This window comes from Xenopus laevis, chromosome 7L (assembly GCF_017654675.1).
Source record: "Xenopus laevis strain J_2021 chromosome 7L, Xenopus_laevis_v10.1, whole genome shotgun sequence".
In the NCBI taxonomy this organism is placed as follows: Eukaryota; Metazoa; Chordata; class Amphibia; order Anura; family Pipidae; genus Xenopus; species Xenopus laevis.
Window position 1 is genome coordinate 22,540,305 of NC_054383.1, and position 13,664 is coordinate 22,553,968.

The window sequence follows — 13,664 nt, forward strand, 5'->3', positions numbered from 1 at the left end:
AATAAATAAATGTAAAAGGGCTGCGGCACACACCTACTGGAGCAGAGACCCAGGTGCTAGCCAGAAATTTTTTTTTGTATATGTATGTAGAAAGCTGACGCACACTGGGATTTCTCAAAAATAAATCATATTTTATTGGATCGACGTTTCGGTCCTCACATGGACCTTTATCTTGATAAAGGTCCATGTGAGGACCGAAACGTCGATCCAATAAAATATGATTTATTTTTGAGAAATCCCAGTGTGCGTCAGCTTTCTACATATATATATATATATATATATATATATATATATATATATATATATATATATATATATATATATATATATATATATATATATATATATATATATATATATATATATATATATATATATATATATATATATATAAAGTCCCACAGTGCCTGCACTCAATCCGATGAATGAAGCCAGAGGTGCACGATCCAAAATAGAATAATATATGAACAGAAGATCAGCACTCTCTGTAATTTGGTGAAACTGTGTTGGTTTATTTCACAAAATATCACATTGTGAAATAAACCAACACAGTTTCACCAAATTACAGAGAGTGCTGATCTTATGTTTATATATATATATATATATATATATATATATATATATATATATATATATCTATATATATATATAGCTGGCTTAAAGGGGTGGTTCACCTTTGAAGTAACTTTTATTATGTTATAGGACGATTCTAAGCAACTTAATATTATTATTATTATTGCTACTTTTTATTACTGATCCTTCTATTCAGACTCTCTCCTATTCATATTCCAGTCTCTTATTCAAATCAATGCATGGTTGCTAGGGTAATTTGGTCCTTAGCAAACAGATTGCCGGCATTGCAAACTGGAGAGCTGCTGAATAAAAAGCGAAATAACTCAAAAACCTACAATAATAAATAATGACAACAAATTACAAATTATCTCGGTATATCTACATCATACTAAAAGTTATCTCAAAGGTGAACAACCCATTTAAGCTAGTTGTATAGAGTAACATGATAAATACACATGAAACCTCCAGTTTGAGTGGAGACAAGTGCAATAAACAACTTTCCCAGTTATAAGAAGAACAGGACCGTACATGTCTTTTTTTTTTAATTGATTTTAGTCTCTCTTTTCCCAGGAAGTGGTATATTGTTTTAATGGTAAATTAATTAAAAGGTTTGGTCTATGCTGATAATGTGGTCCCTCAATATACCTTGCTTTATTTAAAAATGATGCATATGTACATGTACCGGTATGGGACCTGTCATCCAAAATATTCAGGACCTGAGGTTTTCTGTAATCTCCATACTTTATATCTACTAAAAAAACATTAAACATTAAATAAACTCAATGGGATTGTTTTGCGTCCACTAATGATTAATTGCATTATTTTTATATATATATTATATATTCATTTAAATAATTTTAAAAAATGTTAATTATCTCATTACAATGGAGTCTATGGGACAGGGATCCCCAACCTTTTGAACCTGTGTGCAACATTCAGAAGTAAAAGGAGTTGGGGAGCAAAATTAGCATTAAAAATGTTCTTGGGATGCCAAATAAGTGCTGTGATTGCCCATATGGTAGCCCCTATGTGGACTGTCAACCTAGATTGACGCTCTGTTTTGCAGTACACCTGGTTTTTATACAACCAAAACTTGCCTCCAAGCCTGGAATTCAAAAATAAGCTCCTGCTCTGAGGCCACTGGGAGCAACATCCAAGGGGTTGAGGAGCAACATGTTGCTCACGAGCTACTGGTTGGGGATCACTGCTATAGCAGATGGTCTTCTTGTTATTCAGATCTTTCTGGATAACATGTTTCCATATAACGGATCATATACCTGTTTTTGGAACATTACCATCTGCTTGTAAAACAATAATTTTGGTGTCTTAGAAATATATGCTTGAATAACATATGGTGATAAAGTTGTTAATGGTAGCCACTCTATTCTATAGTTGTCTGTCCATTCCATTACTGTTAGTCTGTGCAATGCTGGAAAATGAAACAAAAATTCTGATTTATTTTTGTATTTTTTTTCAATCTGAGTTAGCTGGAGGGTCGGTCCACGGCTCATTAACTAACATTTGAAGGAGAGACATCCACAAAAGTAAATTCCATGCGAAATTTCTCACATAATTTTATTCAGCCCGTTTTGCCTTAGGATTTTGCTGCTTACTGTATATTGTATGAGTTCAGCAAGTTCACATCCCAGAGATGATACCTGTGCCTGGAGCCTGAATGATGTTATTTTCTTTGAGTTGAAATGCTTCTTTTCTGTCTAGAAATCTGTTTCCAGGTGTGTGTAACGTCCCCCGATCAAGCACCTTTCATCTATCTTCTGTGAATAGATTTTCAAATATTTTTATTTGAGTAACAAAGTTAAACAAAGACATAAAGGATATCATGTAAAAACTAACATTAATAGAATTATTTGGTCTATAAAGGGGTGGTTCACCTTAAAGTTAACTTTTAGTATGTTACTTAATTTTCTTCATTTTTGACTTATTTGCCTTCATCTTCTAACTCTTTCCAGCTTTTAAATGGGGGTCATTGACCCCATCTGTAAGGCTACAAATGCATTGTTATTGACACTTTTTTTATCTTTTTATTCAGGCCCTCTCCTATTCGTATTCCAGTCTCTTATTCAAATCAATGCATGGTTGCCAGGGGAATTTGGACCCCAGCAACTGGATTGCTGAAATTGCAAACTGGAGAGCTGCTGAATATAAAGCTAAATAACTCAAAAACCATGGTCTCAGAAGATCACTTTCTGCACCATACTAAAAGTTAATTTAAAGGTGAACAACCCCTTTAATCGAAATGGCCATTTTTACAGCAGAATTATTAAAGGAATAGTTCAGTGTGAAAATAAAAACTGGGTAAATAGATAGGCTGTGAAAAATAAAAAAAAATTCTAATATAGTTAGTTAGCCAAAAATGTAAATCCTCACATAACACACTGCATTTTTCTTTCGGTGGCTTCTAGCCTTCAGTTGTCTTCATAGCATATACTGTATACAAATGAATGTTATACTTGGTCATGAACAGGTAGATGGACATGGAAAGCTCCCCAAACCACCCCTACTTAAAGGGGTTGTTCACCTTTAAATTAACTTTCATTATGATGTAGAGAGTGATATTCTGAGCCAATTTGCAATAGGTTTTTATTTTTATTTGTGGTTTTAGCTTTTTATTTAGCAGTTTTATTCAGTTTGCAGTTTCAGCAATCTAGTTGCTAGGGTCCAAATTCTACTAGCAACCATGCATTGGTTTGAATAAGAGGCTGGAATATGAATAGGAGAGGCCTAATTGCAAAGACGAGAAATAAGAACAATAACAATACATTTGTAGCCTAAAGCTGGCCATAGATGCAAAGAAACCTCAATTCGTGTGATTTTCGGTCCGTGTGTGGAGAGTCCCGACATTTTTCGTCCCACGGAGATCGGTCAGGTTTAAAGATTTCTGTTGGCTGACGATTATATCTCTGCATGTATTGTCGATCGGACAATTTTCTGTCACCAGCTTTTGTCGGACATAACTTTCGTACGATTGCTGTCAGGGGATGATCTGTTCTTTTACTACTTTATTTGATCTGAATAGTTAGTGGCAGGTCTGGGGATGGGGAAGTCCGATCGTTCGAGGATTCGAATGAGGATTTGTTTTTTTAGATGGGGTCAGTGACCCCCATTATTATAGCAAATAATGCAAAAAAATATAAAAAAAAATTAAGGCTAATTGAAAAGTTGCTTAGAATTAACCATTCTATAGCATAATAAAAGTTAACTGAAAGGTGAACCTCCCATTGAACAACATTTATGTTGTCTTGATAAGGATCCTGTCTTTTCCTCTTCTCCACATTCTCTTTTACAACAAACCCTGCACAACCTCACTTTGCTTCATGCCTCATTGATCACATATGCCACTGGTTTTATGAGCTGTCTATTGGCATGGGCCTAAAAATGAATGCCAACTTGCACCTAACATTATTAGATTGTGAGTTTTTATAGGAAAGATGTTCTTGTTCTTTGTGTCACACACACTCCTCTTCTTCTCAGCTCATTTACTGACCCCTCAGACTTGCCAGATGACCTGAAGTATGGTTGTATCAGCACTGCTGCCCAATTGAATCCATTTATTACAAAAGATGCTGAATCACTGAACCATACAGTTTATATTTCACCGAGCTCCATCTCAGTAGTTATTTCTGAAAAGAAGATTAAAAGAAGCTTTTAGGTTACATTATAAAGAGAAAAACATGAAAGATTTGTGCAGGAGAACAGGCAAAATATCCTAAAAAAACTTTATGGGATCCGTTATCCAGAAACCCATTATCCAGAAAGCTCCAAATTAAGGAAAGGGCATTTCCCATAGACTCCATTTAATATAAATAATCCAAATTTTTAAAAACATTTCCTTTTTCTCTGTAATATTAAAAGAGTAGCATGCACTTGATCCCAACTAAGATATAATTAATCCTTATTGGAAGGAAAACCAGCCTATCGGGTTTATTTAATGTTTATATGATTTTCTAGTAGAGTTAAGGTATGAAGATCCAAATTATGGAAAGATCCATTATCCGGAAAACCTCAGGTCCTGAGCATTCTTGATAACAGGTCCCCTTTGTGTATATTTTCAATTTAATTAAAGGGCATGTAAAGTCTAAAACAGAATAAGGCTAGAAATGCTGTATTTTGTATACTAAATATAAACATGAACTTACTGCACCATAAGCCTAATCAAACAAATAATTTATGCTTTCAAAGTTGGCTACAGAGGGTCACCATCTTGTAACTTTGCTAAACATCTTTGCAAGACTAAGACTGTGCACATGCTCAGTGTGGTCTGGGCTGCTTAGGGATCGTCATAAACAAAGCTGCTTGAGTTCTGCATGGCTGGGAAGTAAGGCGGGGGCTCCCCCTGCTGTACATAAGTATGATTGTTTCCCTGCTCAGCAGTTAGGGACCATCTGACAATTCCTATCCACAGCAGTAAATGAAGGGAGAATTTCACTGCATACAGTCAGGTTTCTTATAAAAACTGTACACATTTTTTAATTAAAGTATATTGGAGATAGGTTTCTTTTTCATTAAAGAAAGTAAAAATGGGATTTTATTTTTTTGCTTTTACATGCCCTTTAAAGAACAAAAGTTTAATGCCATTGAAAATGGCATAAATTAAGGGTTAGCTTTTAAGGGACTAACAACTTATCACTGCGCTAATTATGGCCCTGGGTTGTACACAGTTTGCAGTTTGTAAACACATGTATCAAGCTAATTATAACAGAGGTGAATTTCCGGGTATTAGTCTCCGCAGGTAAAGGCAACAAAGGACAAATCTCTTACTTGTGCACAAAGGCTCAGCACCATGCAAAATGCGTGCAGAAGACTGAAGGTCACTTAAAGCGAATTGAAGATAAAAATGCTACTGAAAGGTGGGTGCACTGGGGAGTAAGGATAAGCAGATTTGTTTGAAGAGTTTTGCAACGGAAATGACACCCATAGACTCCAATGGGAGAAAAAAATGTTGCTCGTCAAAAAAATATTTTCGCCCATAGACTTAAATGCATTTTGTATAATTATTTATTAAATAAAATCATATTTACTATTGCAACAATTTATACAATGTGCCTGTTTACAGGTTCAGATAAAATACATATTTTAATTAAAGTATTTTAAAGACCCCTTTTTATGCAAGTTAGTAGAAAGGGAAGAAGACTCAAAAAATCCCCAGATTTTGGCACTGTAAAATATTTTATTATTTTACTTTATCATTAGCTTATTATCTGCTGTGAAATGTGTATTAGCATTTAAAACCTAATGCCCCTTATAATTTCCTTAGCCAGTCCTGAACTTGCTATTATATAAATAGTAGTGCCTTGGATCTGGCTTCTTTTTGATAGGCACATATAAATTTAATGTACAGCTTTCAGGGGAGGGCCATAAAAAGATTTAAATACTGGAATACTGATTCGATCCACAGAGCAGCCTTTCTTTATAATGATTAAGGCATTTACTGCTAGTTATTTTCTGTTATATACTCAATGATTTTCATACACTTACATTTTCTTTGGGCTACCTAGGATCAGACTATGGGCAGATTTAGCCAAAGTTGCCCGGAAGCAAGAGGTCTGGGATGTATGCAGGGCAGCATGCAGGTTCTGCCTACTGTACGACGATGGCCGCTGGAGTATCCAAAAAAAAGACACTCGTAAGTAAAACAAATGAGAAAAATTTTACCAACTGAGCCATTCAGCTGATCATTCCAAAGCTGGAAAACTATAGGGTTCATTTACAAGTAGAGTTGCAGATGCACACATTTTTGCTACCACTGCCTGCTTTTTGTAAGCACAAGGCATCTATTTATTCAGGGGACCCTGGAGCTACCGCCACCTTGAAGGTGGCTGTAGATCCAGGGTCCAACGGAATCCTGAATTAATAGGTGTAATGTACTTGCATTTAATCAACCATACACAAATGTCATTTTGAAGCCAACAGACAACACCCTGACACTGAAAATGTTCTGTGCAATTGTGTATGATTTGCATTGAAGCACATGTGCAATAGACCACATTTTAACACATCTGCCGCTACTGCATCACAAATTTGTGGCATCAATTGCATTGGAATGACGTTGGGAAAGTGCTGCATTGTGGGTAAAAAAAACATGGCTACTTGCACCTGAAAACTGAACTTTGCACATTGCACTTGCACTTTCTGCCCTTATGTGTGGCTTTTCATCAGAGAAAAATATAATTTTAGGGTTTTTTTCACTAGAAGTAACTTCTAGTATGATGTAGAGAGTTGTATTCTTAGACAATTTGCAATTGAGTTTAATGTTTTATTATTTGTAGTTTTTGAGTTATTTAGCAGCTCTCCAGTTTGCAATTTCAGGTTGGCTGTAGGGCTCAAATTACCCTAGTAACCATGCAGTGATTGCAGTGATGCAGAAGAGACTTGAATATAAATAGGAGAGGGTCTGGATAGAAGGATGAGTAAGAAAAAGTAGCAATAACAATACATTTGTAGTCTTACATAACATTTGTTTTTTTAGATTTGAAAGCTGGAACAAGTCAGAGGAAGAAGCCAAACAATTAAAAAACTATATTAAAAAATTAAGACCAATTGAAAAATTGCTTAGAATTGTCAATTCGCCTTCAAGTTAACTTGAAGGTGAACCACCCCTTTAATTACTGCTTAGTAATAAAAGCATGACCCTTGGAATACATGTACTGTAAATACCTAAAGCTGAACCAAGATGGTCCTGTGAAATGAAACTAAACTTTGTCTTTTTTGTTAGTGCGGAAAACTGCATCTGCAACCAATAGCATGGAGGAAGGAAAAGGTTTGGGGTCAGAAGTGGAACCATCCAAAACAAAGACTGAATTCACCAATGAAAGAGTCTTATTAAGAACTTTGGCAGAAATAAGGTTTATTAATGCTGAGGTTAGTACTGCTGCTGTATCATGGAAGCTGATGGTTTTCTGTCCAAATGTAATTAAAGAGTCTAAATTATTTTAGTTGCCTGCATATACGTATGTGTATAGATAGATAGATAGATAGATAGATGTAGATAAAGGTAGAGACCATAAGAATTTGTACAATTTTTGTTAAGGTGTTTTATGTTCCACATAAGCAGGCAACATGTGCAGTTCGAGGTGCCAAATATTTTTTGGATTTCCTTTGTTTGTGAGCACACATTTCATTAAAAATCACACTAGCACAGAGATTAAAAGGCTGAAGGAAAGTTTGGCACCTGTCAGCTTTTAGAAAAAATCAATATGAAGTGCAGAGGAAAGACACAGAGTCCCTGTAAGTTAGTGTTGCAGATCTGCGAGCGGAGGGACTTGCTTTGCAGGGAATTGCTGCCAACCCAAGCCAGCGGACAGAAGGAAAATCAAGTTAAAATAATTCTAGTAGAAAAGTGAAATAAAGGCAGTTTATTGGCAAAAATATTGCCTTTACCATAACAATTACAATAAAAAACAGTCTCTTTTGCCATTTGAAATATTTTTGCAGTTAATAATTGATATTTTAAAAGATTGACAGGGGGATTATTAGAAATTAGTTATTTAAATTAATAACTTGGATAGCCAGATAATCCAGGTTCCTCATTTCTTCACTGATAAGTGATAACATTTGACACAGTAAAGCAGAATTATGGTATATATATATATATATATATATATATATATATATATATATATATATATATATATATATATATATATATATATATATATATATATATATATATATATATATATATAGGAACAGAAGGTAGCCAGCACATCACGTAACAAAGTAGACGGTGCCTGGGTGCTAACAGCAGGATATGTGATAGGTAGTCCGAAGATAGGCGAGCACACACAGGTCTTAAGAATCAAAAAATTGTGCTTTTATTGTGAAAAAAATTCCTAACGTTTCGGCTAGCAATCTAGCCTTTCTCAAAGTACAGGGAAAGTGAAGCAACCAAACATTTAAACACTCAAATGGCGGGAAGGGTAGGGGGGAGTGACGTCATGATACGTCAGCGTGGGAAAAAGGATCATATAACAACAAAAAAATTAGTGTACATATTGAAAACCGAAAAACTAAAGGAATTAAGAAACACATCCAACAAACTAAGGCAGGGGGTGTGACAAAGAAATATTAATATCAATATTGTGCAAATACAGAGAACGATCTGACAGATAAAAGCATATGTACAATCTGAGCAGTAAGAGTTAATATATTTTAACTTGCTACGATGCAGTAACGAAATAGAAATAAAGTATAGTATCCGATTGCATTGTTACAATTTAATTACTTATGTTCTTTGATGTCTGTAACATAGATTTATAACTTAATAGCGCAGTGTCTGTAACGGGAGAAGGTCCCGGTTTTAAACTATGTAGAGATAAGGCTCAAAGAATGCTGGGAGCTTAATTACCTGTCGGTAATGTTGGGCGCTACAGGGCTGAAACTCTCCGGTCATCGGTGCAGGAGCTGCATTACTAATGTGTGCGAAGCGCACATCGGTGCTACAGGGCTGAAACTCTCCGGTCATCGGTGCAGGAGCTGCATTACTAATGTGTGCGAAGCGCACATCGGTGCGTCTGCTACGCACATCGGTACGTCTGCTGGGCTGTCAGGATGGAGCGGGTGCGTGCCTATGCGTTGTTGATGGACTCGGTGCGCATAGTAACCAATTTGCATATTGTGAAAACAGGCCGGGAGGGATAGTGCGTGTCATAGAACGGTCTGTGAAAAAGGATCAGAGTAGGAAACTGCAGGTGTAAAGAAAGAGTTAAAGCAGGAGGGGAAAGAAATAAGTGTAAGCAAAAGTTGAGGGTACAAGTTAAAGAATGAATAAAAATGGAAATAAAAAGGAGTAAAATGGTGTTGGGACAACAATATTATGAACCCAGGTGCAATTGCCCTCCGTGGGTCTGAGTCAGAAGTTCGGAGAGTGGCATGGCAAGTCCAGCTGTAGTGTGGCAGATGACTGATTATCCGTTATATTTCAGATTAATATGGCAAGTGTCATTCAGTTAATAAGCGACTGTTACGGGGTACACTAGGGTTGAGGGTACGGTAAGCCACCAGTCAATGCTGGGGCGATGCTACACGTGCCCACCCAGAGTGTGTGTAGCCCGGGAGAAATGTAACTTGTAATTATGGTAGTACTCAGGCTCTTTGGTGGGGTACACTGGGTAGTGGGTACGGTAAGCCACCAGATATAAGCAGGGGCAAGTGTACACGTGCCCTCCCAAAAGTAAGTGTACACACCTGTGTAGTCGGAGGCTGGGAAGACACCTCGTATCAAGGGGCCCACGAATGTTGAACCCCATGGTTATGGGGTAACAACACCATGTGAAAGGAGCACCAGGAGAAAACGCTAAAAGAAAAGATGACAGAATCAGAGAGACAAAGCAAAGATAAAAAGTAGAGACCGTTATTTAACACTGGCAAGAGTGTGGCCCTATTTAGCCCTATTTGGAGCTCTGATGTAGCTGCTCAAAAGGAAATTAAACAGGAATAAGAGTACGTGAGGATACTATCAATTAATAGAATGGAGCGTATGAGATAAGTTCATTAAGACCTCTAGGGTTGATGGTGTCAAGTCTATGTATCCACTTAAGTTCCAGCTGAAGTAGTAAGCGTTCACGATCACCACCCCGACTGGGTACAGGGACAAAGTCAATGATCATGCTCCGTAGTGATGCCAAGGTGTGTCTGGAGTCCACAAAATGCTGGGAAACTGGAGTCTCGCCTGAACCCTTATGTAGTGCTGCTCGGATGGCCGATCGATGGTTCGCCATTCTATCCCGGAATGTAGTTATGGTGTTAGGGTGTTATAAGTGTGCCGATTGCACCACCTGCAGACAGCTATTGACTGGTTCTTCCTTCACACACCCACATTCTGGCAAGAAAATTTCGATACAACACAGGGTGACCTGCACTTCAAAATTTATTATATACATCATCAAATGCCCCTGTGGCCTCCTCTATGTGGGTAAAACCATAACTACATTCCGGGATAGAATGGCGAACCATCGATCGGCCATCCGAGCAGCACTACATAAGGGTTCAGGCGAGACTCCAGTTTCCCAGCATTTTGTGGACTCCAGACACACCTTGGCATCACTACGGAGCATGATCATTGACTTTGTCCCTGTACCCAGTCGGGGTGGTGATCGTGAACGCTTACTACTTCAGCTGGAACTTAAGTGGATACATAGACTTGACACCATCAACCCTAGGGGTCTTAATGAACTTATCTCATACGCTCCATTCTATTAATTGATAGTATCCTCACGTACTCTTATTCCTGTTTAATTTCCTTTTGAGCAGCTACATCAGAGCTCCAAATAGGGCTAAATAGGGCCACACTCTTGCCAGTGTTAAATAACGGTCTCTACTTTTTATCTTTGCTTTGTCTCTCTGATTCTGTCATCTTTTCTTTTAGCGTTTTCTCCTGGTGCTCCTTTCACATGGTGTTGTTACCCCATAACCATGGGGTTCAACATTCGTGGGCCCCTTGATACGAGGTGTCTTCCCAGCCTCCGACTACACAGGTGTGTACACTTACTTTTGGGAGGGCACGTGTACACTTGCCCCTGCTTATATCTGGTGGCTTACCGTACCCACTACCCAGTGTACCCCACCAAAGAGCCTGAGTACTACCATAATTACAAGTTACATTTCTCCCGGGCTACACACACTCTGGGTGGGCACGTGTAGCATCGCCCCAGCATTGACTGGTGGCTTACCGTACCCTCAACCCTAGTGTACCCCGTAACAGTCGCTTATTAACTGAATGACACTTGCCATATTAATCTGAAATATAACGGATAATCAGTCATCTGCCACACTACAGCTGGACTTGCCATGCCACTCTCCGAACTTCTGACTCAGACCCACGGAGGGCAATTGCACCTGGGTTCATAATATTGTTGTCCCAACACCATTTTACTCCTCTTTATTTCCATTTTTATTCATTCTTTAACTTGTACCCTCAACTTTTGCTTACACTTATTTCTTTCCCCTCCTGCTTTAACTCTTTCTTTACACCTGCAGTTTCCTACTCTGATCCTTTTTCACAGACCGTTCTATGACACGCACTATCCCTCCCGGCCTGTTTTCACAATATGCAAATTGGTTACTATGCGCACCGAGTCCATCAACAACGCATAGGCACGCACCCGCTCCATCCTGACAGCCCAGCAGACGTACCGATGTGCGTAGCAGACGCACCGATGTGCGCTTCGCACACATTAGTAATGCAGCTCCTGCACCGATGACCGGAGAGTTTCAGCCCTGTAGCACCGATGTGCGCTTCGCACACATTAGTAATGCAGCTCCTGCACCGATGACCGGAGAGTTTCAGCCCTGTAGCGCCCAACATTACCGACAGGTAATTAAGCTCCCAGCATTCTTTGAGCCTTATCTCTACATAGTTTAAAACCGGGACCTTCTCCCGTTACAGACACTGCGCTATTAAGTTATAAATCTATGTTACAGACATCAAAGAACATAAGTAATTAAATTGTAACAATGCAATCGGATACTATACTTTATTTCTATTTCGTTACTGCATCGTAGCAAGTTAAAATATATTAACTCTTACTGCTCAGATTGTACATATGCTTTTATCTGTCAGATCGTTCTCTGTATTTGCACAATATTGATATTGTTAATATTTCTTTGTCACACCCCCTGCCTTAGTTTGTTGGATGTGTTTCTTAATTCCTTTAGTTTTTCGGTTTTCAATATGTACACTAATTTTTTTGTTGTTATATGATCCTTTTTCCCACGCTGACGTATCATGACGTCACTCCCCCCTACCCTTCCCGCCATTTGAGTGTTTAAATGTTTGGTTGCTTCACTTTCCCTGTACTTTGAGAAAGGCTAGATTGCTAGCCGAAACGTTAGGAATTTTTTTCACAATAAAAGCACAATTTTTTGATTCTTAAGACCTGTGTGTGCTCGCCTATCTTCGGACTAACTATATATATATATATATATATATATATATATATATATATATATATATATATATATGTACCATATACGAAACATTTGTGGGTTTTTTTTTATATAAAATCAGATTTTTCGGAATATATTAAAACCCCGAGGATGGAAAAGTCCGAATCAGAAAATCCGGCATCTCAGACCTGTTTAGGTTGCAAATAAGTCAATGATTTTTTGATGTGCACTGGGTTTCGTGCAATACCCTGAAGTTTTCTGAGTTTTCAGGCAAAAATCTGAGTTTTTGGGTGAAAAATCCAAAAAAATCTGATTTTTTCCCGCAAAGCAAATTTTCTGGAAAATGTAATGTATAAATGTAATAAAAAAAAACCTGAGCGGATTTGATCAGAGTTTGAAGCAGAAAATAATGAAATACATTTGGACTTTTATAAACCCCCTAAGCACTGATTAAATCACTAAGCACCTAATATAAGGAATGTTTCTTTCTTTCTTTGTCAGGCAGCCATCCATTTACTGAAATCTGAAAACTGTAAGTTAAATGAAAATCCTATTCCCCCAGAAGACACAAGAATGCATCCAGTGGGATATACTGCAATAAATCCTGAAGATAATCCAGAATGGATTGTTTATAGGTACAATTAACATGTTTATAAATCATAAACATTGGGAACATTTGAATTAATATTTTAGTAAATACTGGCCCGTAAGTGGTATAGATGGAAGATGATCACTTTTCCTGACTGTATCAGTAACATTCCTTTTTCACTGTGGTTCTCATTAATCTAACCAGCTATGTACAAGCGATAGACAGGGGCAACTGTAGTTCTTCTTCTCCTTCCTTCCTTATTGCAGTACAGGTTAAGACTTTATGGTCATGGGTCTATTTGATTTATATGCACAGTCACACAGAATCAGATGCTTTGTTAACATTAAGCAATTAAATCAATGTGACTTTGAATGTCTAAAGTTGCAACTTTGGTCCATTCAGAGCAGTTTGATGTATAAGTGGATCTCCATTCATTTGTATGGAGATACATAGAATGTAAATGTAAATCCGATTGTCCTGGAAACCTGTTATCCAGAATGCTCCAATTAACAATCTACAGGTGCTACCATCTTATTCCATTGATTCATTAACGGCTCGGTTACTATAGCTCATTGTTATAGTTACAGCTATATTTAGC

At 37.5% G+C, this 13,664-nt stretch overlaps 1 protein-coding gene across 3 annotated transcripts in view; it reads left to right on the plus strand.

Annotated features, from left to right (window-relative positions):
* cfap46.L (cilia and flagella associated protein 46 L homeolog) overlaps window positions 1-13,664 on the plus strand; it is a 134,416-nt gene that overhangs the window by 34,956 nt on the left and 85,796 nt on the right. For all 3 annotated transcript variants that reach the window (XM_018225209.2, XM_018225210.2, XM_041568660.1), the window contains 4 exons: window positions 5,315-5,441; window positions 6,090-6,217; window positions 7,307-7,452; window positions 12,979-13,112. In XM_018225209.2, the coding sequence (XP_018080698.1) occupies window positions 5,315-5,441; window positions 6,090-6,217; window positions 7,307-7,452; window positions 12,979-13,112 (535 nt within the window). The remainder of the gene's footprint in view (window positions 1-5,314; window positions 5,442-6,089; window positions 6,218-7,306; window positions 7,453-12,978; window positions 13,113-13,664) is intronic.